The sequence below is a fragment of the Peromyscus eremicus genome, chromosome 19 (genome assembly GCF_949786415.1).
Source record: "Peromyscus eremicus chromosome 19, PerEre_H2_v1, whole genome shotgun sequence".
NCBI lineage: Eukaryota > Metazoa > Chordata > Mammalia > Rodentia > Cricetidae > Peromyscus > Peromyscus eremicus.
The window spans coordinates 38235346-38259681 of NC_081435.1; the positions used below are offsets into that span (position 1 = coordinate 38235346).

A 24336-nucleotide genomic window follows, 5' to 3' on the forward strand; every position below is an offset into this window, starting at 1 on the left:
CCTGTGTTATATTATCACCCTTCTTCCAAGCCAGTAGTTTTGAGAGTGCGATTTCCAGACCAGGAGCAGCAGTATACTGTGCACTTGTTAGAAGTGAAGTTACTGATTCATGCACAGTGGCTTACTGCCCAGTGATCTGATGTATAAGCCTTCCAGGTATTTCACACACATGTATCAAGAATACAAGGCAATATACAAAGCCTCTTTATTTTGGGACTTTTTTAAAAGCAGGAGTTTCCTTAAGTGATGTCAAAATCCCCTACTCAAACAGTCTTCTTATTCAGCCCCCCAAGTACAGGGAGTATAATCATTCCAAACTCTACTCTCAAACTCCGATTTTTTCAATCATCAAATTCTCATGAAAGTGTGACTTGATTACAAACTCTGGGTTAGAGGCCAGCAAGTGTGGTGGAACTAGTACTCCAGTGACTCCTGTGCTTATAGGTGTAGAACCAGTGTGCTAAGGTTCTAGGAATACCAACACAACATCCATGGTTTTAGTCGTTCTTTCATTTTCATACTCAGAATGTGCCTTTTTTCTTTGCTACTTCTCATTCTTTTGACCAACTGATTAAAATACAAATACTGTTATCAGGTACTTAATCTTTTGTGAAAGGTGAAAGTTTTAGGAGTTGGGGTTATTAACAATACTTTGACTAATTTTTACATTCTGCTTACATATATGAAACAGTGTAAGGAAAGTTAAAACTGGAAAAAGAATGATTTTAGTATTGATAGAATTCTGCTACTAGCCACAACAAGTAGTCTCTATTGTTGAAGTCCAGTTAAAGTAAAATAGTAAAATAGAGAAATCAAAGATACTTATCAGGACAATTCTTTGGCCCAATTTAGAAGTCATGTGGAAAAACAGGATTTGTTTTATTTTGTAAAAATGGTAACAAAGTCAGATTTGGTGGCTCAGTCATATAATCTCCGCATTTGGAAGGCAAAAGCAGAATTGCTGCAAGTTCAATGCCAGCCTGGTCTACATAGCAAAGTCCAGGCCCCCAGGTTATATAAGGAGAGTCTATTAAAAATAAAAAGGTGTTTGGGGGCCATATAGTCAAAACTTTTTTTCTAGTATGAATTTTATTTATCTATTTATTCAGTTATCTTGGAAAGAATTGAAAATGTTTTTATTCCACACAAAGAAATTGATGGCCCTAATGTAATGTTAACATTTGTTTAAGGCTTTAAAATAACATGACAGTTAAGATGAAATGAACTTTAAAATGTGGTAGAGTCTTGTGGATGGTTCAGTAGGTAAAGGTGTTTGCTGGTAGGCCTGACAATCAGAGTTAATCTGAGTTAGATTCCCAAGACCCACATCCAGCATCTTTCCTCAGTCACTTTCTTTTTTAAGATATCTGTGGGGTATGTGCGTGTGAATGCAGGTGTCTATGAAGACCAGCCTAATCCTCTAAAGCTGGAGTTTCAAATGGTTGTAAGTTCCTTGATCTGCGTGCTGAGAATCAAACTGCAAGAGTAGTATGAACTCTAACTGCTGAGCTCTCTCTCTAGCCTTCCACCTTTACTTTTTGAGGTCTCTCACTGATCCTGAAGCTCATTGATTTAGCTAGGCTGGCCAGCCAGTGAGTTTCAGGGATCTACCTCTTCCTGCCCACTTCTACCCATAAAACTACAGAGCTCCTATTCCCAGCTTTTTTCTTTTTATCCCTATTCTTTTTTTTTTTTCTTTTTGAGACAGGGTTTCTCTGTAGCTTTGGAACCTATCCTGGACTAGCTCTGTAGACCAGGCTGGCCTCGAACTCACAGAGATCCACCTGCCTCTGCCTCCTGAGTGTTGGGATTACAGGCATGCGCCACCAGCGCCCAGCTATCCCTATTCTTGATAATTTCAGTCATATACAATGAAATATGATCATACATAACCCCTATTTTCCTCCTTCAACTCCATCTATATCCACTCTAACATGCCTCCTTCCCATTACATGTCCTTTTTAAAAAAAAATTTTTTTAAGTAACCCCCTTAGTTCAGTTATTGTTGCCCGTATATATATATATATATACATATGGGGCATTGGAATCCTATCAAGGGCACATCCTCAAGAAAGAATGATTCTCTGTCCTTCAGAACCTTACCAAATGCTCATAGCTCCTCAGTAAGGAGTAATACCTGGATGCCATCTACCCATCTATGCCAGAGTTTTGGCTGGTTTGATTCTGTACAGTAACCACCGCTGCTTGAGTTCATGAGTGTCATAGCCATGTCATGTCTAGAAGGTAGTATTTTACACAACTCCCCATCCCCAGCTGACTCGCAGATTCTTCCTGTCTTCTCTTCAGTGATATTCCATGAGCTGGGAAGAGGGGAGTTGGTAAAGTTTCTCATTTAGGGCTGAGTACTCAGTCTGTCATCAGCACTTGGACCAATTGTGCATCCTTCCATTGACTGCTATCCACTGCAAAAAGAGGCTTCTCTGATCAAGTTGTAGAGCAGCCTAGATGATAGGTATAAACATAAAGATTTAGGTGACAATTTGATAGCAAGATCATTAAGTAAAATAATAATTGCATATACTACTCATGGTCTTTTGACTAGATAATAGTAGAGGGCATGAAATTTCCCCTTGTAGAGCAGGCTTCAGATCCAATCAGTAAGCATTTAGTTACCCTCTAACAGTAATGCCACTGTTGCACAAACTAGCATGTTTTGTTTGATAGGTCCGTATTGTGATATGTATGGTTCAGAGCTGGGTATGACCATCCATGTCTTTTCTTACCCAGCCTCTTGCATAGCATCTTCACACTGTGGAAGCTCACTACCAAGGAGGAAGCTTCCTGGACAGTTTGAATTTGATTTCTCTATATCCTGCAGCCAGTGTGTACAGGGTCTTTAGCAGTAGAGTTACATCATTTAGTTGTGGTGGATAGTCAAGGGCAGCAGCAATGTCTCGTATTGTTTTGTAGATCTCTAGGACTTCTCTGACCAATAACTCATAGGGAGGTATGCCATGGGCATGCCTGGCACTGTCCACATATGTAGGATAATTCTATTTAAACTCTTTTCAATTGTTTTTTTTACAGTTAACTTCTTAGTTGATATGCTTCATGCCAAGCTTTTTACCTGGGTTCTCAATACCCCACCTCAGATCCTTATACTTATGCATCAGGCACTGAATTAACTGAGCTATCTCCCCAGCCCAGTTACCTATATTTTATGAATAAATTTGGTGGTATGTAGTCATCCCTGTTTGGAGTTGGATATATATTTTACTCAACAGTAACACAGTTGAGTAGTTGTAATAGAGATCCTACATCTGCCTGAAGTAGTTTTCAATATTCCCTTAAATATGACAACCTGTTTTGAGAAACTATGGTATATATTGTTAGTTTAAGTCTGATAAAGTATTAATTTCACTTAGGAATAGATTAGTGTTACTAAATATGCTTCAATTGTACAAGACTTTGGGGGTATAAACGTAAATATTTAGAAGACAATTAAATGCTGCGTCAGTTTATCTAAATAATAAAATCCAGTTCTTCACTAGGGACTGTGATCCCCACCACCATGGGTTTTTGATGTAGTTTGAAGTACTAGTAAGAGAAGATTCTATTCTCAGTGATTAGAGGTCAGTGCAGATACGTGGCTGCACAAAATACTAATGGAAGATATTTATTGTCTCCCCTCTACAGCTCAGGGAAAATTGTAGGACAAGGGGTGATAGGACTGTAAACACTAGCAGATAGAAAGAAAGGCCGTAAAATGCCATTTTCTGGACTAGACAAATTCATAGCAACTGCAGGTGCTATCAAGGGGTTTGTGTATGAATGAGCCTGTCATCAGTCAAGTGTGGATGGAGGAGGGACTCAGGGATCCCAGCCTCTCACTGCTGAACACTTTGTTACTGATAGATGCAGAAGAGGGGGTGTTGTTGCCTTCACCAGGCTCCAGTGAGTAGTTCTAATCCACTAGTGACACAAATGACCTTGTTTAAGCTAGATAGGTCACAAAACAAAATTGAAAGTCATGAACCTAGGAAAGACATTAGTGGGGTTGGGTGGGTGGGTGGTAGTGATGGGAGGGAGAAGTAGAAGGTGAGGAGGGAGAGCGGGAGAAAATCAGAATATTTTATAGTATAAGCATGAAATTATCAAATAATAAAATTAATAAAAAAAAAAAAAAACCCTGTAAAGTGACCATAAGCTTGGGGAGTCATACTTGTATTGAAAAATATGAAGAAAATGGACCTAGAGACTCTTGACAGATTTTTTAAAATATATTGATATTTTTAAAATTGAGATATGTAGTTATAAAACTAGCAAATGATGGGTACAGAATCAGGATAATAACTTAAGTTTTAATAATCCTTTATAATACAATCGTTCAGTTAAGTTAGAAGCTAAATAATGTGGATTGTCAGGTGCCAGGGTCCAGCCTCAACTCGGGTTCAGGTCCTGAGACGGGGAAGGGGTATGGGTGCAAGGAAAACTTCTGACCACCAAGTGGGTTGCACTCAAGGTAGCCTTGAAAGCTCAGGCCATCTTTATTTATACTTAAACAGAGTTTTTTCTTGCCAGGATTACATTAATACCTTTATTATTGGCTTCTGTTTTTGACTTTAAGAAATACATCACAACTTAAGGAATACATCATGATCATTATGAAAGCCCCCATTGTTCCCCTTTATGCTTCCCTGATACACCTTCCTACCACATAACCTTATTCTAGACATCAAATTTAGCATTTTGCAGGCTTAACTAAATATCAAGCCAGACACATCCTCTTCTCTCAGCACTTATGTCAGCTGGCAGCTACTTGTGGTTACAAAGTAAAAAAATAATAAACCTAGGCACAATACTTTAAGGACAACAATATTCAAACCCAGAGAATTCTGTCATGTCTGCAAGATATATTTCTATACAGTTCCCTTTTCTACAAGAGGATCCCATGTCTCAATTGCTCTGTGAAAGACAGACTTTGACAAAGCATTCTTTTCCTATCTCACTATACCATACTTCTCCACCAATATTAGCTCCTATGTATGGTAAAGATGGATCTATCCATCCCACATTTTGCATTTTTTACTCTGGGAGCATACCAGATCCTACCAATGAGTCTATGCTTGGTGTCCAGGGATCTTAACAGTTGGCATTGTGTATATTCCTGATACTTTCTCCCTAGTCTGTGTATGCATGCCTTACTCTTATTCCAGAACTGTGAGACATGCTTAATGTTCCAAGTATTATTTTCTCATATGTACCTAACTATCACCATTGAGTCAGAAAATTTCCAGGGTTAGGAGTTACAGTAATTCCAGATAAGAGATTTAGAAGAATTAGCCCCCTATTGAATCTTAGGGGAAAATATTCTAGAAAGAGCAAAATTTCCAGGGAAAATTACAGTTTTTGCATGTGTGACTGACAAAGTAAAACTAAAAACCACTCAAAGAATCACCAATATATTGATAGAGAAAAGAGCCTACAAGCTGCACAAATTTTACAAATTCCTATGCTATCCCGTGGACCACTGGTTCTTGCCAAGTAGTGCCCGTTTATACAGGTGCCTTGCCCTGAGGAGACCAATTGGGCAGGTAGCCTTATCCTCATCCAAGACTAGGCTGCACAGCTCCCAACAGTGTGGGCTTTAACCTATAAAATGCAAGGATTGAAATAAATTTTCTGAATTCTTTTTTAGTTCTAGGTTTTGGTGACATTTTTGTAGTATTTTCTCTCTCTCTCTCTCTCTCTCTCTCTCTCTCTCTCTCTCTCTCTCTGTATGTGTGTGTGTGTGTGTGTGTGTGTGTGTGTGTGTGTGTGTGTGTGTGTGTGTGTTTGGGTGTCTGCATGAACACTTATATAGAACTCAGGACAACTTGAGTTAGTCTATTCTTTTCTTCCCCATATGCATTCTGGAGTTAAACTCTGGTTGTCAGCCTTGGCAGCAAGCACTTTTACTCAGCAAGTCATTTAACCAGCCTTGTAGTATAAAGCTTATTGGTGTCATTAAGAGCCTGGTCATGAGCCTTAAACTAAATACAGACTCTCATGTTCTTTTTTTGGGGGGGAGCGGGGGGGGGGGCGGTTTGGGTTTTTTTGAGACAGTTTCTCTGTGTAGTTTTGGTGCCTGTCCTGGATCTCGCTCTGTAGACCAGGTTGGCCTCGAACTCACAGAGATCCACCTGCCTCTGCCTCCTGAGTGCTGGGATTAAAGGCGTGCGCCACCACTGCCTGGCGACTCTCATGTTCTTAACAGTAGTTTTCAAAACAGCTAAAACTTTGAATACATAGAAAATATAAATAATTATCAAAAAAATTTTAATGGCTCATTTTCTTTCTAGGTCACCTGAGTTCATCTTCCATATATCCTGCATGCAGTGCCCCTTATTTATTGGCAACTTCGTGCTCAGACGATAAAGTAAGATTTTGGCGATGCAGAGTAACAGATGGAGAATCAGCTACATCAAAGAATGGAAAAACAGATCTTGTGTATATCTGGGAAGAATGGCCATTACTCATTGAAGATGGACTTCAGAGCAATAGTAGTATAACTGTACCTGGTAGGCCTGTAGAAGTGAGCTGTGCACATACTAATCGTTTAGCAGTAGCCTATAAGCAGCCTGCATCTAATAGTAAATCTCAGGAATTTGTGATGCACGTAAGTATTTTTGAATGTGAGTCGACAGGAGGTTCATGTTGGGTCCTTGAACAAACAATTCATTTAGATGAGTTAAGTACAGTGTTGGATTCTGGCATTAGTATTGATAGCAATTTAGTGGCCTATAATAAACAAGAGGCATATTTATGCAGTAAAGAAAGTATTACATCAAACACAAAACATTTGGTTCACTTAGATTGGATGTCTAGAGAAGATGGTTCTCATATCTTGACTGTTGGAATTGGCTCAAAACTTTTTATGTATGGACCCCTGGCTGGCAAGGTGCAAGAACAAACTGGTAAGGAGAACCAGACATTTCCTCTCTGGGAGAGTACTAAAATCGTACCTCTTTCTAAATTTGTACTGTTACGAAGTGTGGACTTGGTTTCTTCTGTAGAAGGTGCCCCACCTTTTCCTGTTTCTTTATCATGGGTCCGGGATGGCATCCTTGTGGTAGGAATGGATTGTGAAATGCATGTGTATTCCCAGTGGCAGCCATCTTATAAACAAGAACTTGTTACAACAGATTCATACAATGGAAGCACTCCATCCATACTAAGTTTAATAAAACAAAGTAACTCATCAAGTTCTGGGCTACATCCTCCAAAGAAAACTCTTACTCGATCTATGACTAGTCTTGCACAGAAAATTTGTGGAAAGAAAACTACATTTGACCCTTCAGTGGATATGGAAGATTCTGGTCTTTTTGAAGCAGCTCATGTACTTTCTCCAACTTTACCTCAGTACCATCCCTTGCAACTTTTGGAACTCATGGATCTTGGCAAAGTCCGGAGAGCCAAGGCTATCTTGTCACATCTTGTAAAATGCATTGCTGGAGAAGTTGTGGCTCTGAGTGAAACTGAGTCCAATCACGAGCGCCGCCTTCGGTCTCTCACCATCAGTGCTAGTGGAAGCACCACCAGAGACCCTCAGGCATTCCACAAAACTGAAAACACAGACTACACAGAAATCGACTCTGTCCCTCCACTTCCTTTATATGCCTTACTTGCAGCGGATGACGACAGCTATTGCTCATCTTTGGAGAAGTTGAGTAATGAAAGTTCCATAGGGAAAAAAAACAAGTTATCAAAAGAAAGTTATGATGAGCTTTTCCAAACTTCAGTTCTGATGTCTGATAGTCACATGTTAGAGACAGATGAAGAAGATACGAAGCCCAGAGTTATTGACCTTTCACAATACAGTCCAACTTACTTTGGTCCTGAGCATGCACAAGTTCTTTCTGGCCATCTACTGCATTCTAGTTTACCAGGGCTCACCCGGATGGAACAGATGTCATTGATGGCCTTAGCAGATACAATTGCAACTACAAGCACTGATATTGGAGAAAGCAGGGACAGAAGTCAAGGTAAAAGTAAACTCTGTACAAGATGGGAAGAAATATTTTTATAGAAAACAATCTTATGTAATTTTTAATAAAAATGATATTATGAGGGCCTTTTAAAAACTATTTCAAAAAAATCATATTTCACGAATTCATAGCAGTCATCATTAATAATTGTCTGCTCAGTACAAAAGATCCAACTGAACCCCTATGAGTTTAGCAGAAGTACAGATTTTTTTTTTTTAAAGATTTATTTACTTATTATATACACAGTGTTCTGTCTGCATGTATGCCTGCATGTATGCCTGCATGCCAGAAGAGGGCGCCAGCTCTCATTACAGATGGTTGTGAGCCACCATGTGGGTGCTGGGAATTGAACTCAGAACCTCTGGAAGAACAGCCAGTGCTCTTAACCTCTGAGCCATTTCTCCAGCCCCAGAAGTACAGATTTTAAGTAGCTGAAATGAAGTGTTTTTGTTTTTGTTTTTTCCTTATGTGGAAATAATCCACTGTAAAATATTACAGTATGATTCATGATTTTTCAAAAATCAGTGTTATTGTGTACTCCTGCCTAGAATAACAAATATAAAGACAACAAATTTCGATCTTTTTACCCAGAGAGCATTTTTTAAGCGTCTAAGCTATGAGCACATATAAATGGAAATTTTTCATCATATCTCAAGCAGAGTCTGAAATTAGGAAGTCCATTATTTTAAACCAGATATATTGCTTAGTAGGATTCACCATTTAACTAAACTTGGCAAGAAAATAAAGATTAAATTTGACACAAAAAGTTTTAAATTAAAAAAATTAGTTTATACTTTTGAGGGGATTACTAGTAGATACTAATTTTATGTAAGTATGTTATGTTTATTTTAATATGTTTAATATGAGTATGTTACTGTTATTTTTAATCATATAAAGGAAAAAGCAGGACTTAGTTACCATAATGTTTATAAAACCATTTCCTTCAGTGTTACAACTGGTTCTTGGGATGCAGATATGATTTGAATCAATTATAGTAAGCATTATTATAACATACCATAGAAAATATTAAATGATTCAGATCAAAGGAGGTCAGATTATAAAGAAAGAATGTTCATAGACTTTAAGTCAGTTCATTCTCATCTTTAGTTTTCAGTTATTTAGCTATGCTGTTTTCCCTGTAATATAAAAGTTGTATACAAAAATACTAGAAAGTATTTTGGAGTAATAAACTTTTTCCAGTTTAAGAATGTTTTGTTCTTATATATGGTATTGTGACATATGATGATTGTAAAATTTTTAGTATTTATACTTATAAAATAGTTTTTAGTATTGCATTTACTTACATATTTTTTTTTAACACAAAAGTCAACACTTTTTCCTGGTTATAGGTGGAGAAACTCTAGATGAATGTGGATTAAAGTTTCTTTTGGCTGTTCGACTCCATACCTTTCTTACAACTTCCCTTCCAGCCTATCGAGCTCAACTCCTTCACCAAGGTGACTTTGATATCTATTGCAAGGAGATTCTAGGAAAGAAAAAGAGATACTTGGTAGGACAAAAGGAGGGTAATAAAGATAAGATTTATCCATCCCCCAAACTGGTAAAATTAGTGTGTATTCCCAACTATAACTAACATGAGAGTATTACAGATATTATATTCTGATACATATATGATTACAAGTAACAAATCTCAATGATGTTAACTTAAACTCAAATATACATGGTCTCAGTACTCAAGAATTTGAAGTTAGTGCGGGTGCCAGCATTACTGGCTATATTGTTCTAAGCAGTGGGACTTGGGCCATGCAGATAAAGCATTTACTCAGTGATATATGTCTCTCACTTTCTCCTCTGTTCCTTTGTTTCTCCTTCTGCTTGTTTTCACCCCTTATTTTGCATTTTAATTTAGGTGAGTTTATTCACCTTAGTTAATATTATCAAGATAATCCTTTCCACAGGCATGTCTAGAGATCTATCTCAGGTAATTCTAGATTCTGTCAAGTTAATCATTAACTAGTCAACATTGTCAGTCATTCAAATACTTAATTTTTATAGTGAAAACATTTGAAATTTACTCTTAATGAGTGTAAAATACACAGCTGTCTTTAAAGAAGGCAGTAACCATGCTGTACATTAGATCTCATAAACATTCTTCCTTGGTCAGTGTGTCCCCACTGCCCTGCCCCCAGCTGTTGGTAGCCACCATCCTATCCTATGCTTGTATAAGATGCATTGTAGATTCTGCATGTAAGTAGAATGATGAAGTATTTGTCTATTTCTGCCTGTCATTTAGCATAATGTTCTCCAGGTTCATTCATGTTGTTACAAGTAACAATTTTTTTAAAATACTAGGATTCCACTCCATTGTGAATATATACATTTTATTTATCTATTTATCCATTAATAGACATTTTAGTTGCATTTTAACAGCTATTATGAATAATACTGCAGTTAACAATTGATGCATTTAACTCTTAAACATACTCATTTCAAATCCTTTTAGTCTGTATCAAGAAGTAGAAATGCTGAACCATATGGCAATTTTATTTTTAGTTTTCTGAAGCAATACTGTATAGTTTTCCATAATGCCTATGACAACTCATATCATATGGTGATCACACCAGTATCATATGGTATTTCCCTTTTCTCCAAATCCTTGGAAAGAAGGATTTTAATCTTTTGGTATAGTATCTTTCTTCCAGATAATAGGTCATGTCACATTGTGATTTTAATTTACACTTTAATGGAGGTTTTGAAGTATTAAACATGTTTCTGCATATTTACTGGTAATTCATCTTTCTTTCTTACTTTTTGTTTATTTGTTTGTCTTTCAAGACAGAGTTTCCCTGTGTGACTTCCCTGGCTATCCTGGAACTCAATTTGCAGACCAGGCTGGCCTTGAACTCACAGAGATCTACCTGCCTCTGCTTCCTGAGTACTGGGATTAAAAGCATGCACCACCACTAACTGGCTGTGCTTTGATTTCTTCTCTTTCCTCTATTCCTGTTATTCTTAGATTTGGTCTTTTCATAGTGTCTCATATTTCCTTAATGTTTTTTTGACAGGACTTTTTTCTTCTTGATTTAACTTTTCTTTGACTGAGGTAGCCATTCTTCTATTGTATCTTCAGTGCTTGATATTTTATGTTCCACCTCTTGTATTCTGTAGGTGAGATTTGCCTCTGGGATTCCTGTTTGAATTCCTAAATTTTTCATTTCCAGATTTCCCTGAGTTTGGGTTTTCTTTATTGATCCTGTTTTCACTTTTAGGTCTTGAAGTGTTTTCATTTCCTCCCATTGTTTTGTTTGTGTTTTTATAGATTTCTTGAAGGGTTTTAGTCATTTCCTCCCAAAGGACCTTTATCATATTCAAAAGGCTATTTTAAGGTCTTTGTCTTGTGCTTCAGTGATGTTGAAGTTCTCAGTGCCTACTGTGCTAGAGTGGCTCTGCTCTTGTGGAGATGTATTTTCCTGTCTGTCAGTTTTTACATATCTGTTTGGGGTAATTGAAATTCTAGTGTTGAGATTTGGACTTGTCTTTGGTACATGTATAGTTCCTATCACTCTGGGGAGTGTGTTGTGGCCCCATATTGCCTGATAGGGAATTCTGGGATTCTGCTAGGTGTGGCCACTGGGGGTTCAAGGTAAAATATGTTCCTAGGTATTGGGAGCTGTCACTTAGAAATGGGAATGAGTTGGGAGGAGCCTAAGGGAGTCCACAGGAGAAAGAACGCATGGTGTTCCACCAGGATCTGCTTACTCCTCTAGAAATGGGAGCAGAGAGTGAGGAGAGGCCACAACAGATAGTCTGTTACAGAGATCGGCATGAGATGGGGGGTTGGATTTGGAAGGGAGAAGGTTGAGGGAAGATCTGAAGCTTGCCTACCTGCTCTCCTGGCTTACTAGCTTCTCTGCAAAGTTGATTGGAGGGTTTCCAAGGGAATGCCTGCTGAAGTTAGGAGGCTAGCAAACAGGATGAGTGGGGAAGATCTGAGGAGAAAATCTGATATGCTAGAGATGTGGGCAGCGGATGACCTGCTACAGAGATGGGGGTGAGACTGGGGAATTGGATTTGGAGTAGAGAAGGGAGAGGTGGGGATCCACAGTTAGGCTACCCGTTTACCTGGCAGGAGTGGCCTGTGGGTTCCCAGGGGATGCCTGCTGGATTTGAGGACTTGGATAAAGTGGTGAGTGGGGAAGAAAGGTTGGAGGGAAGTTGTGTGTTCCACTGGAGATGGGGGAGAGGTAGAGGAGGCCACAGCAGGTAGTCTGCTACAGGTCTGGGGTGAGACTAGGGGATTGGTTTTTGAGGAGAGCAGGAAGAGGTGAGGAGCTGCAGTAAGCCTACCTGCTTCTATGGCCGGAGTGTTCACTCACTTATTTTTAAATCAAGTTTCTTTTTCTTCTTGCTGTTAAGTTTCTTCTGTATTTTATATTTTGGACTTTTTTTTTTTTCTTTTTTCCTTTTGGGACAGTCTCAATATATATCCCTGAGCTAGCCTGGGGCTCACTATGTAGACCAGGATGACTTCGGACTCACAGATCCACTTGCCTTTGACTCCAGAGTGCTGGAATTAAATTTGTGTGCCACCACACCCTGCCTTGATTGGAATTTATTACATTTAGAGATTTTAAGTACGTTCTCTTAGTCTATAGGCTGTTTCTATTCTTGGTGCCTTTCATCCTTTGCTACCAGCAGCATTTGAATTTCATGTCCCATTTGTCTGTTTTTGTTGTCTGTACTGAAATCATATGTTTGTTGAAGTCATGAGCTTTCTTATATTTTCTTCAAGTAGTTTTCCAGTATCAGGTCCTACATTTTATTTTAACTTAATTCTTCTTCAATGATTGTTTTTCTTACCTGTCTTATTTTCCTTCTGAAGAACATCTCAATATTTTTTTGTAGAGCTGATTTTCCCTCCTTTTCCTGATTTTCTCTCCTTTAAAGTCTTTAAGGATAATGAGCTCAACGTATTATTCTAGATGAGTTTCCTTCCAACACTAAATATTTCATTTTGTTCTCTTGATAGTATTATTTTTAAGGAGAAATAAATCTTTCACTTGATTTTTTTCATGAGTAAGGCTATTCAGTGTGTGTGTGTGTGTGTGTGTGTGTGTGTGTGTGTGTGTGTGTGTGAGTCTGTGATTTGACTGTATATGCACAGGTCTGTTTATTGGTTGTGGTGGTTACATGCAGAATTACAGGTTGTTTTGACCTGCTTTGTGTTCTCTGAGCATCCTTGATTTTGATTAATTTCCTGGATGGCCCCAGCACTATTGATTGAAAAATTTATTTTCCCTTTTTCCTCTATTCTCCTACTAGTAGCTCAACTGTACTTAAAAACAAACTCAGAGTTCTTGACACTCTATTCTGATTATTTCCTTATAGTTTCAGAAGTTGACTGTTTTGAGCCTATTGATGACCTCGTTCTTAATTTACATTTTGATTTCTACTATTTCCTTTAGATATTTATTGGCTTTTCTATCGGCTTATACTTTTTTTTTGAGTGTTGTTTTTCTAACAGATATTCTTTATACTACATGAAGTCAATCTTTAAAATAAGTTTATAAGTCAAAAGTACATTATTGTTGACCATTGCTACAATTTTATGTAGCAGATATCTAGAGTTTATTTATTTTATTTGAAGAAACTTGATGCCTAATGATTCCCCTCTTCTCAGCCCCTGCAACCACCATAGTACTCTTTTGATTCTCTGAACTTGGTTCTTTGAGATAAATCATATGAGTAGAATAATACAGTACTTATTAATGTGACTCACTTGTTTTGCTTAGTATAATGTCTTCAAATTTTATCTGTGTTACATATTTGAGAATTTCCTATTCCATTGTGTGTGAAATCATATTTTTAAAACCCATGCTTCTGCAGATGGTTATTTAGGTTGTTTCCACATCTTGGCTATTGTGAACACTACTGCAGTGACAATAGAATGCTAATATCTCTTCAAGTAAAAGAAATTATTCCTTAGCACAGGTTAAAAATGTGAAGCCATGTATGTTAAAGTCATGTCTTGTAAACAATCATTTATTTTGCTCATTAAATAAAATGTGTGAAAAGACAGAATAGAAGCTGAACATTATTACATGTATTGATCATTATATTGCTGACACAAATGTTAAATATCAGTATCAAAATATCCTGTCAGTATGATGAGACAGCATAATAACTAAGGATATGGGTCAGATTGTGTTCTATATTACTTAATTGGATTATTTCTTTCAATCCTTAAGACTATGTGATATAACTATGCACTCTTTCTTTCTTTCTTTCTTTTTTCTTTCTTTCTTTCTCTCTCTCTCTCTCTCTCTCTCTCTCTCTCTCTCTCTCTCTCTCTCTCTCTTTCTTTCTTTTTTTCTTTTGTTGTTGTTGTTGTTGTTGTTATTTTCCATGACAGGGTTTCTCTATGTAGCCTTGACTGCCTGGAACTCGCTCTATAGAACAGGCTGGCCTCAAACTCAGAGATCCTCCTTACCTCAGTGTCCCAAGTGCTGGGGATTAAAGGCATGAGCCACTATTTCCTGGTTTGTTTGTTTGTTTGTTTTTTAAATGATTTATTTATTTTTATTGTATGCGCATTGGTGTTTTGCCTGCGTGTATGTGTGAGCATGTCAAATTTCCTGGAGTTGGAATTACTGACAGTTTTAAGCTGCCACGTGGATGAGGAGACTTGAATCTGAATTCTCTAGAAGGGCAGCCAGTGCTCTTAACCACTGAGCCATCTTTCCAACCTTTTATTTGCATTTTCTTAATGAAATCCTGAGTCATTAAAAAATGTAATAACTTTCCCAAGGTTATATATTTTATTTTGGAATATAATGTATGTGTTCTAATTTTGGAGTCTTTGATGTGCTATGCTTGGTCTACTGAATTATACTTTTTATTTGATTCCATGAAGTTCTTTAATTCTATGGAGTTAGAATATCTAAAACAGATGTTTGAGAGAAAAGAGAAGCAGTACTAAAGAGGAAAGCACACCCTCATGTAACAGTGCTCCCAATTGCTTATATTCTCAAGAAGTCTGTGGGTAATAGTCAGAGGACAAAAATACTGCAGCACAGTGACATTTCCTATAAGTGTTTTGTATGTTTTCAAAGAAATCGGTATTAATTGTATTCATTGGAGTGGTATCATTGTTTGGAGATTCAAGAATAAAAAAACAAGTCCTATTTCTAGGAACAGTAAAAATTATGTGTGGTTGTGAGCCTGGAAAAAGCTTTGAAAGGGGACAGGACTTCTCATTAATGCGTGTAGCAATTTGCAAAGGTGGTAAGGCAGGTATTTTTCAAGAGCAAAAGGCCTGTCCTAAGAGAGCAAGACTATGCCCCAGAGCATCTGATTTCGGTTCAGACTTGTCACCATCACCTTTTTAATTGGCCTCAGAGAGAATAAGTCTAAAAGTGTTTTCTTAAATCATACACACAGGATGGGTACTTAGTGACAGTTCCTTAAAATCCTTTACACTTTCACTTCTTATGCTATTTCCAAGATTTTACTCTTTCATCTGTTACAATAGAAGGGCTCTTCAAAGTTAAAGAATATATCATTTTACTGTATTTTAAGCACCTGGTTTGTCTTAAATGATATAGACAATTTGTTGACATATTAACTGATGTTATTTGGAGTTAATTTATGTAAATAATTAAAATCTAAAACCATTTATATGTTTATTGCACAAATATACACATTTCTGATAATCATTGTATAATATTTGCATTGTTGATAAGTGTCATTTTTGACATTTCTTCAGGCCTCTCTACTGGTCATTTTGCTTGGGCATTTCACTCGGTAGCAGAAGAAGAACTGCTGAATATGTTGCCAGCCATGCAGAAAGATGATCCAACTTGGTCTGAACTGAGAGCAATGGGTGTGGGGTGGTGGGTTCGCAATTCTCGCATCTTGCGCAAATGCATAGAAAAGGTAAGTACTTTTTTTTGGGTAAAAACAATAGTGTATTTTGAATATCTGTTTAATGGCATCCTGTCTCTTCTGATATTAGTTATTCCATTTTGTTTTAGAAACAGCATCATAATTTGTGTGTTGTGTTGGGTATTGAATGTAGGGTCTTTTGAATGCTAGGTAAGCATTATACCAGTGAGCAGAGTCCCCAGCCCAGCCTTCTTTTGACTTTTTATATTTAGTGATCTCAGTACATTGTTTATGCTAGCCTTGAATATGCATTGCTTCTGTCTCAAACTCTTGAGCTGTTGTGATTCTAGGCACCTGCCACGAGGCCTATCTATCCTCAACCTCTAGTTAACACATTTATTTACTGGTATACTTCTGAATTTCTGAAGTATTTGTTGAGAAAAATACAATAGTTTAGGACAGCTCTTATAGCCCTGTCACCTTCTCTGTGTATACTCTGCTACTGTAAGTGGTTCTCTTACAATTTATGTATATGTGCATGTACTTATTTATACATGTATGCTTATTTAAATTGTAACATAGAAATAGCATGTATATAAGAGAAATTATTTGTTCACTCTCAAGCTACTTCTGTAAAAGATTGATGACTTTTTTCCAATCGTAGGTAGCCAAAGCAGCCTTTCATAGAAATAATAATCCTTTAGATGCTGCAATTTTTTACCTTGCAATGAAAAAAAAAGCTGTGATTTGGGGATTATATAGGTAAGTAAAAACTGCTTCAGAGCTAAAAGTCACTTTCATTCAGAGTGAATGCACAAAGTAAAACATGTTTTTATTTAATATGTTCTTAGTTGCTTTTCATGTGAAAGGAGATACTTGATAGGGAAAAAGATTACACATGTTCCACGTGAGAAGACACCAGATGGTGTCACTTCAGTTTGTTTTAGCATTTATCGTTCTAAAAACAAGTTTGTTTGTTTGTTCGTTTTCTTATTTGTTTATTCTAAGAACATCTCTCTCATCACCAAGAAGCAGGGAGGGAGGAAGTGGAGTAGAAAACAGACTTGTCCAGATGAATTTGCATCAGTGTTGGGGAGGAAGAGAGGATAGTGGAGTCTGGGATGAGCATCTGTCCTCTGGTATTTGAAGGACATGAGTGAGCCACGGGGTCCCTGAAACTGCTACTTTTGTAGGTGCTGTCATCTCTGTTCTCTCACTTGTCAACAGCCCCTGGTCTCTATGATTACCATGTGTTGGAGGTTCTGTTTCAGAATGGCAGCCTCTGCAGAAAATTTTGATATGAAATATATGAATTTTCTGAGAATCTAAGGTTTTTCAGGATTGTTTTCTATCAGATTCCATTGATTTTATTTTGATTACCAAAGTCATTTTTAAATGGGTAGAACAAAAGTATTGATGTTGTTTTAATTTTATACTAGTGTGAATGTTAATGTGTAAATTATCTTAATGTAAATATGTATTAGTAAAATTATTCTGCATGGATTTAAATTATTCTGCATGGATGTGTTTTTCTTAGTGCTGCTAATGCAGTTCACTTTGCAGTTTGTAAGAGGATTTTTAAATAACTTGTGAGATTTATGTATAAAAGTAAATGCTTACTTAATCATATTTGATTGGTAAAGATGGAGATTCATAGTGATTTATCAACTGGCAGATGTTTTGTTTTCATTGTTATAACTTCTCTTGTAACTGGATATTGATTTGTAATGCGGACTGCCTTCGAATTATCCATCTTACTCCTTGAAAGTCCCAACTTTGAAGTCCTAAGTGTAAAAGGCTGATTTCTAAGTAGTACTTTAAAATTTTCATAAATTTCATTCCCTTATAGATCTCAAAAAGACACCAAAATGACACAGTTTTTTGGACACAATTTTGAGGAAGAGAGATGGCGTAAAGCAGCTTTGAAAAATGCCTTCTCTTTATTAGGCAAGCAAAGGTTTGAACATTCTGCAGCTTTTTTTCTTTTAGGTGGTTGCCTCAGAGATGCAATCGAGGTAAATAATTGAACTTTCTTTTTAATTAGCATTATCATTTCTTTAAGCAATGATAGCATCTAAATCTTAATTTTTAAATTTTAATTTAACTAGTAGAAATAATACAAGGCTAAGTACCTGAAGTAACTGATAATATTTCACAATATCTTTTATACTTTTACCATTTAGCTGGAGTGATATTTTACAGAACTGATAAAACAAGTTTCATAAAATGAGTAATTCATATGACTCTGCACACTTTAAGTATATCTGGCTATTATTTTAAGGGACTTGAGAAAAATATCTTTTTTATTTTAAAATTCTAGTCTGCTCAGATGAATTGAGAAGAGTTGAGATTTAAGAGTAAAAATTATAGGTTTATACTGGGTAAAGTTATTCATTTCCTCAGGTCAAATTATTTTGTAAATACATGCTTAGTAATAACAAATAGATTTGCAGATGTTATAAATGTTAATATACTAAAGTAGGCAATGTGCATGCCATTATTGCATTTATTGCTTATAAAATTTAGAGATTAATAAATCCTTATACATTTATGGTAAATAGGTTGAGTTTCTCTTAAAAGCTGACTTTGTTTATTTATAAACAATATTTTTTAAGGTATGTCTTGAGAAACTGAATGACATTCAGTTGGCTCTTGTAATAGCAAGACTCTTTGAATCTGAATTTGATAAGTCTACAACATACAAATCTATTTTACGCAAAAAAGTTTTGGGAATTGGTTCTCCAGTCAGTGAACTCAGTTCATCGAACATAAATGCACATCATGATCCCTTTCTTCGGAGTATGGCACATTGGATTTTAGAAGATTATAGTGCTGCCCTGGAAACGTTAATAAAGCAACCAGTTACAGAGGATGAAGGTAAGTTGGAGCTTCCTAGATTCTAATAAAAGTGTTGTTAGTATTTTCTCAGAGTGTACTCCACTGTCTGGTCTAATGTAATAATAAATATTAAATTTTTTGGTATTCGTGACTAAGTGAGGTTTTATTATTTCAGAAAGATAAACCATTTAAAGTGGAGAACTTTAGATTTCCTGTTGTTGTGAAATAAATGTACTGATCATAAATATTACCAACAGTTGGTTTTAAATACTTTGGAGAAATGGTAGTAATGTAAAGCCAATTTTTAATATTAGGTTGAGTTATTACACTTCTTAATCAGTTAAGAAGAAAAATATATTCAGTGTAAGGAAAGCTGACTTAAGGGATGTGACAGGAGAACCTTAAACTAACCAAATCCTGACTGTTGTTTTCTTGGGATCAGTAGCATATAAATTATTTTAAATGTACCCTTTAAAACTCTATTTCTGGTTCTCTTTCTAAATTTGTGTGTGTGTGTGTGTGTGTGTGTAAAAATTTTTTTTTTTCTTAAAACAAGGTTTTTCTGTGTAACAGCCATGGCTGTCCTGGATCAAGCTCTGTAGACCAGGCTGGCTTTGAATTCACAGATTCGCCTGCCTCTGCCTATAGAGTGCTAGGATTAAAGGTGTGTACCACCATACCTGGCTGTGCAACATTCTTATAGCCTACTATAAAGTGAAATTCTTTCTGTGAGTCATATACAAATGGTGGGATTTTCTTTTCCAGTATTTTTCAGAGGCAGGATTGAACTGGTTTACCACTAAATGTGGTAGCTGGTTTAGTAGTGTATCATTTGGAACAGTAAGTAAAGTACCTTCTAATTTATAACTTTTTATGTAGCACTATTTAATTAGAAAGTAAGTCTCTTTTTAAACACAGAAGAAAGCCATGAGACTCAGTTATTCAAGTCTCGTAGCCATCTGAGGTAAAGATTTTCAAACTGGCTTCTTCATAATGAAGGGAAAATATTATTTAATTAAAATTTACCTGCCTTGTTTAAAAAAATGTGTAAGTGTGTGGTGTGTGTGTGTGTGTGTGTGTGTGTGTGTGTGATATTAATGCAAGACCACATTCCTAGAACGATTTAAATCAGTGTTCTTCTGAAAGACAAATGATGCTACTAGCTTAATTGATAGTACCAGTATGATAGGACTACAGGCAGAGAGAAATATTTGAATATGGGATAATTTTAGTTTGACTAGACAGGACTAAATTTTATATGGAGTGTCAAAGACTAAGAAATTAATGGTAACTCCTGGATTTTTAGCTTGACTAATAGTGAATGATATGATGGAGTGTTGATTAGATGGAGAAGCTTCTCTAATTAGATAACCTTTGGGCAAAGGACTTGTTGAAATAAGCAAGTCAATCAAAAGAGATGGGAGGATAAAGGGTGGTATGCACCACAGGCACATTAAATAAGAAACCCCCAGGGCAAAAATGTGTGTATTTAGGTATAATGAAATGGGGAATTTAGGAAAGAGGAGATAGAGATGTGAAAATTAACAGCATATAAATGGTGTTTAAGATCATGGGACTTTTAGGAGTTTAACACGGGGGTGTATGGATAGAGCACAGCATTTATGATCAGAGAAGACAAGGACTAGCCAAGCTGACTGAAGAGGTGTATCCAAGAAATCAAGAGAAAAGAGCTAAAAATTCTATCTGAAGGCATTGTTTCAGTTTAAAATACAACTGAAAAATGTTCTCTTGTCTGTTCAGTGACATGGATTAGTGTAGTCTATTATAATTTGTCCAAAGACCTGCTCATGTTTCTTCAAAGAGAAAAGAGACTTTTATACAGTCATAAATTCTCAGTTCATATTTTTCTTAAGCTTCTTTTGACTTATAAAGTGAATTTACTTTCAGATCAAGTCATGATGTCAGCCTGTAATCCTATAGTTTTTAATTTCTACAATTATCTAAGAACCCATCCACTTTTGCTAAGACGTCATTTTGGATCATCTGATACATTTTCAACGCATATGGCTTTAACAGGAAAAAGTGGACTGGCAGGAACAATTAATCTAAGTGAAAGAAGATTATTTTTTAGTACTGCTAGTGCTCACCTAAAATCTGGCTGCCCCATGTTGGCTTTGGAAGTATTGTCAAAGATGCCCAAAGTTGTCAAGAAAACAAAAAACTTTTGTAGAGCATCTACTAGTTTTTTTACTAGTAAAGATTCTTCTCCATTACAATCGGATGCAAGAGAAGATAAGTCTTCTGCTGTTGACTGGTCACAGTCACTGATAAATGGTTTTGAATCTTCTTCAGAGGGTTCCTCAGAGAAACAGTCAAACTCCACCTTATCTTTTGATTGGAGTCAACCAAGTATGGTATTTCAAGATGACTCTTTGGAGTTGAAATGGGATAGCGAGAATGATGAAGAAAATGAAGATCCCCCTATTTCAATGAAAGAAATAAAACCTTTGCCAAGAAAAACAGACAAAAAATTAGATGAATTAAGTAGTTATACAGACTCTTTAAGCACACTAGATGAAAGTGACATTTTAAATCCATCAGAAGATATAATTGCTGTTCAACTAAAATTTAGAGCATGTTTAAAGATTCTCACAGTGGAACTCCGTACTTTATCTACTGGCTATGAAATAGATGGTGGAAAATTGCGTTACCAACTCTACCACTGGCTTGAAAAAGAGGTTGTGGCTCTTCAGAGGACTTGTGACTTTTGCTCAGATGCAGAACAGCTGCAGACCACATTTAGTCAAAGTGCAGGGAAATCTGAGTTAAGTGAGGAGATTGATGATTTGCACCACCAAACAAAAGCGAATCAACTGAGAGAAAGTTTCCAGGAAAAAAGACAGTGGCTTTTGAAGTATCAGTCACTCTTGAGAATGTTTCTTAGTTACTGCGTACTTCATGGCTCTCATGGTGGGGGTCTTGCATCTGTGAGAATGGAATTAATTTTACTTTTACAAGAATCTCAGCAGGTATGTAACATTTTTGTTTTGTTTCAAGGCAAAGTGTGATCATATAACTCTAGCTAGTCTATAACTCCCTATGTAGACCAGACTGACCTTGACCTCACAGAGATCCTTCTGTCTCTGTCTGTACCTCCCAAGTGCTGGGATTAAAGGCATGTACGGTCACACTGGCAGGTATATAACTTTAATAAGTCAAACATAGAACATGTGCAGGAAAGGAAAGGAAAGGAAGTAATATAATTATGTTAATTAAAAATTTAAAAGCTTTTTTTTTTTTATTTGTTTTTTTTTCGAGACAGGGTTTCTCTGTGTACCTTTAGAGCCTGTACTGGGACTCGCTCTGTAGACCAGGCTGGCCTCAAACTCAGAGAAATCCGCCTCCCAAGTGCTGGAATTAAAGGTGTGAGCCACCACCACCTGGCTTAAAAGCTTTATTAAAGAAAAAGATACTACAAGTCTAAAGTAGCTTTTGGTGTTGTGTTTTTGGTTTTAAATATTAATACATTTGCTTTAAGGAATGAACCTTTGTGTCTAGTCATAGTAGGAATTGGAGGAACTGTGTACGTTACAGTTGCAGATCAGATCTTGTCAGATGTTAGGACTTCCTTAATTTGTATGAACACATCTTATGAATGCCTTCTGAGGGAATGAGCTTCTCCTTATCGAGGAGGGTTAAGGGTAGTACCGTTTTAGATACAGCTGTGGAAACATTTACCACCTCAGGTCATAACAACTTAAGGTGTATGTACTCTGAATGCTTTTCATTTTTAATTTTGAAGCTTTTTGAAAGATCCTCTGAATTATTTAATTACTTAGGAGTAGATTATAACTAAATAGTTGTTTAACTTGTTTTTCCTCTTTATTTTTAAGGAAACAGCAGAACCAGTATTTCCTAACCCGCTGTCAGAACAAACTTCAGTGCCTCTTCTCTTTGCTTGTACAGCCAGTGCCAAAACAGTAGTTGCCAATCCACTATTGCACCTTAGTAATCTAACACATGATATTCTACATGCCATAATAAATTTTGATTCACCACCTCATCCTGATAGCCAAAGCAGTAAAGTAAGTATGCTGCATTTCAAGCTTTTTTTTGTTATCAGTGTATGTTATTTACATAAAATTATGGATTTTATTATAACATTTTTACACATGTATAAAATGTTCAATTGCATTTTCCACATACACTCTCTGTTAGACCACTCCTCTCCTTATGTACTCATTCCTTCTCTCCCTAGTTTCTCTTTCCCCAAGTAGGCCTCCTTCTACCTTCAAGTACTTCTTTTTCTGAATCTGGTTTATTTTGCCTCCTACGAGTATTTTCAGTTTGATTTTAAGCTTTTCATTTACTTACACAGAATGATAAAATGAAGATATAAATATTAATCCTTTCTAACAAAAATTAAAACACCAGACTAGACATAGTATTCATTGTGCTAACAATTGCCATTTAAGGAATCTGGCTATAGGCCAGACTTACTGTGTTACTTCTATTTTATAGGATACTTGAGTTCTTTTGTGTCAGTTATTTACTCTTCATTTGCTTCATTAAGATTAAAACAATGGGGCTGGAGAGATGGCTAGTTATTAAAGGCACTTACTACTGAAAACCTGCACTGGATGCTTTGTATCCACATGATGGAAGAAGAGAACAGATTACTACAGCAGATTACTGCCAAGTTGTTCGTGACCTTGTCAAGACACACAATAAATAAGCATAGATAAACAGTAAAAAAATCATATGTAAATATATCTGTAGCCACATTATTCCATAACCTTTTTTATTGCATTAAAAGTTGTGTGTATGTGTATGCCTGTACACATGGAGGTCAGAAGACTTTTGCAGGAGTCAGTCAGTTCTCTCCTTCTACCATGTGAGTTCTGGAGCTCTAACTCATGTTGTCAGGTTTGGTGACAGGTGCAAAACCCATGGAGCCATCTTGCTGGCCCTTCTTAAGTTTCTAAAGGGTAGGGTGCTTTCAGTGGGTGGAATACTATATTTTCTTAAAGGATAAAAGCTTAATATTTTTGGTATTAAAGCACTAACAGGTAACTGAATTATTCCCATGTCAATACTAAGCTACACATTTTAAAAATAATGTGAAGTATCTTGTTACCTCTCCTCTCAAGGCTAACAGAATCATCTGCTAAAAGTTTGAATTCCTAAATTCATTCCAGATTTATTGAATCCTCTGTGAGAGTGGCTCAGGAATAAGTTTGTTACTAAGAAACTTGGAACTTCTTTAAAATGTACTAATCATATTATAGATAATTTAATTGATCACACCATCTTCTTATCCATCTAATTGTGCTTTATCTCCTGTTGAAACTATATTTGATCTTTCCTCTCTTGAGATCCCTTTAATGACTGAGTTTAATTGGCAGTTTGGTATATCCCTCAGGATTTTTTTATGACACTGTCTTAAGATTCCTGCTACTTCCCAGGCTATGATACATTACCAGTTTGGTTTTCTGTTCTCCTGATAGTAGACTCTCCTTTCACAATTTTACCCATTTCTATATGCTTAATTCTTACCATTTGGGGTGGGGGGTTAGCCCCACTTCTTTTACTATATTACTCTATAGTATAAATCCCTAAAGTATATACTATATAATTTGAAAACTAATTCCTGAAAACTGCTCATTTTCAACAAACTGCATTCTTTAATTCTGCTTCTTCATTT

General features: G+C 36.4%; 1 protein-coding gene across 3 annotated transcripts in view; it reads left to right on the forward strand.

The window, feature by feature from the left end:
* Dmxl1 (Dmx like 1) overlaps positions 1–24336 on the forward strand; it is a 150826-nt gene that overhangs the window by 58859 nt on the left and 67631 nt on the right. For all 3 annotated transcript variants that reach the window (XM_059246411.1, XM_059246409.1, XM_059246410.1), the window contains exons 18-25: positions 6303–7985; positions 9338–9445; positions 15715–15884; positions 16498–16595; positions 17683–17848; positions 18449–18710; positions 20580–21661; positions 22526–22717. In XM_059246411.1, coding sequence (XP_059102394.1) covers positions 6303–7985; positions 9338–9445; positions 15715–15884; positions 16498–16595; positions 17683–17848; positions 18449–18710; positions 20580–21661; positions 22526–22717 — 3761 coding nt within the window. The remainder of the gene's footprint in view (positions 1–6302; positions 7986–9337; positions 9446–15714; positions 15885–16497; positions 16596–17682; positions 17849–18448; positions 18711–20579; positions 21662–22525; positions 22718–24336) is intronic.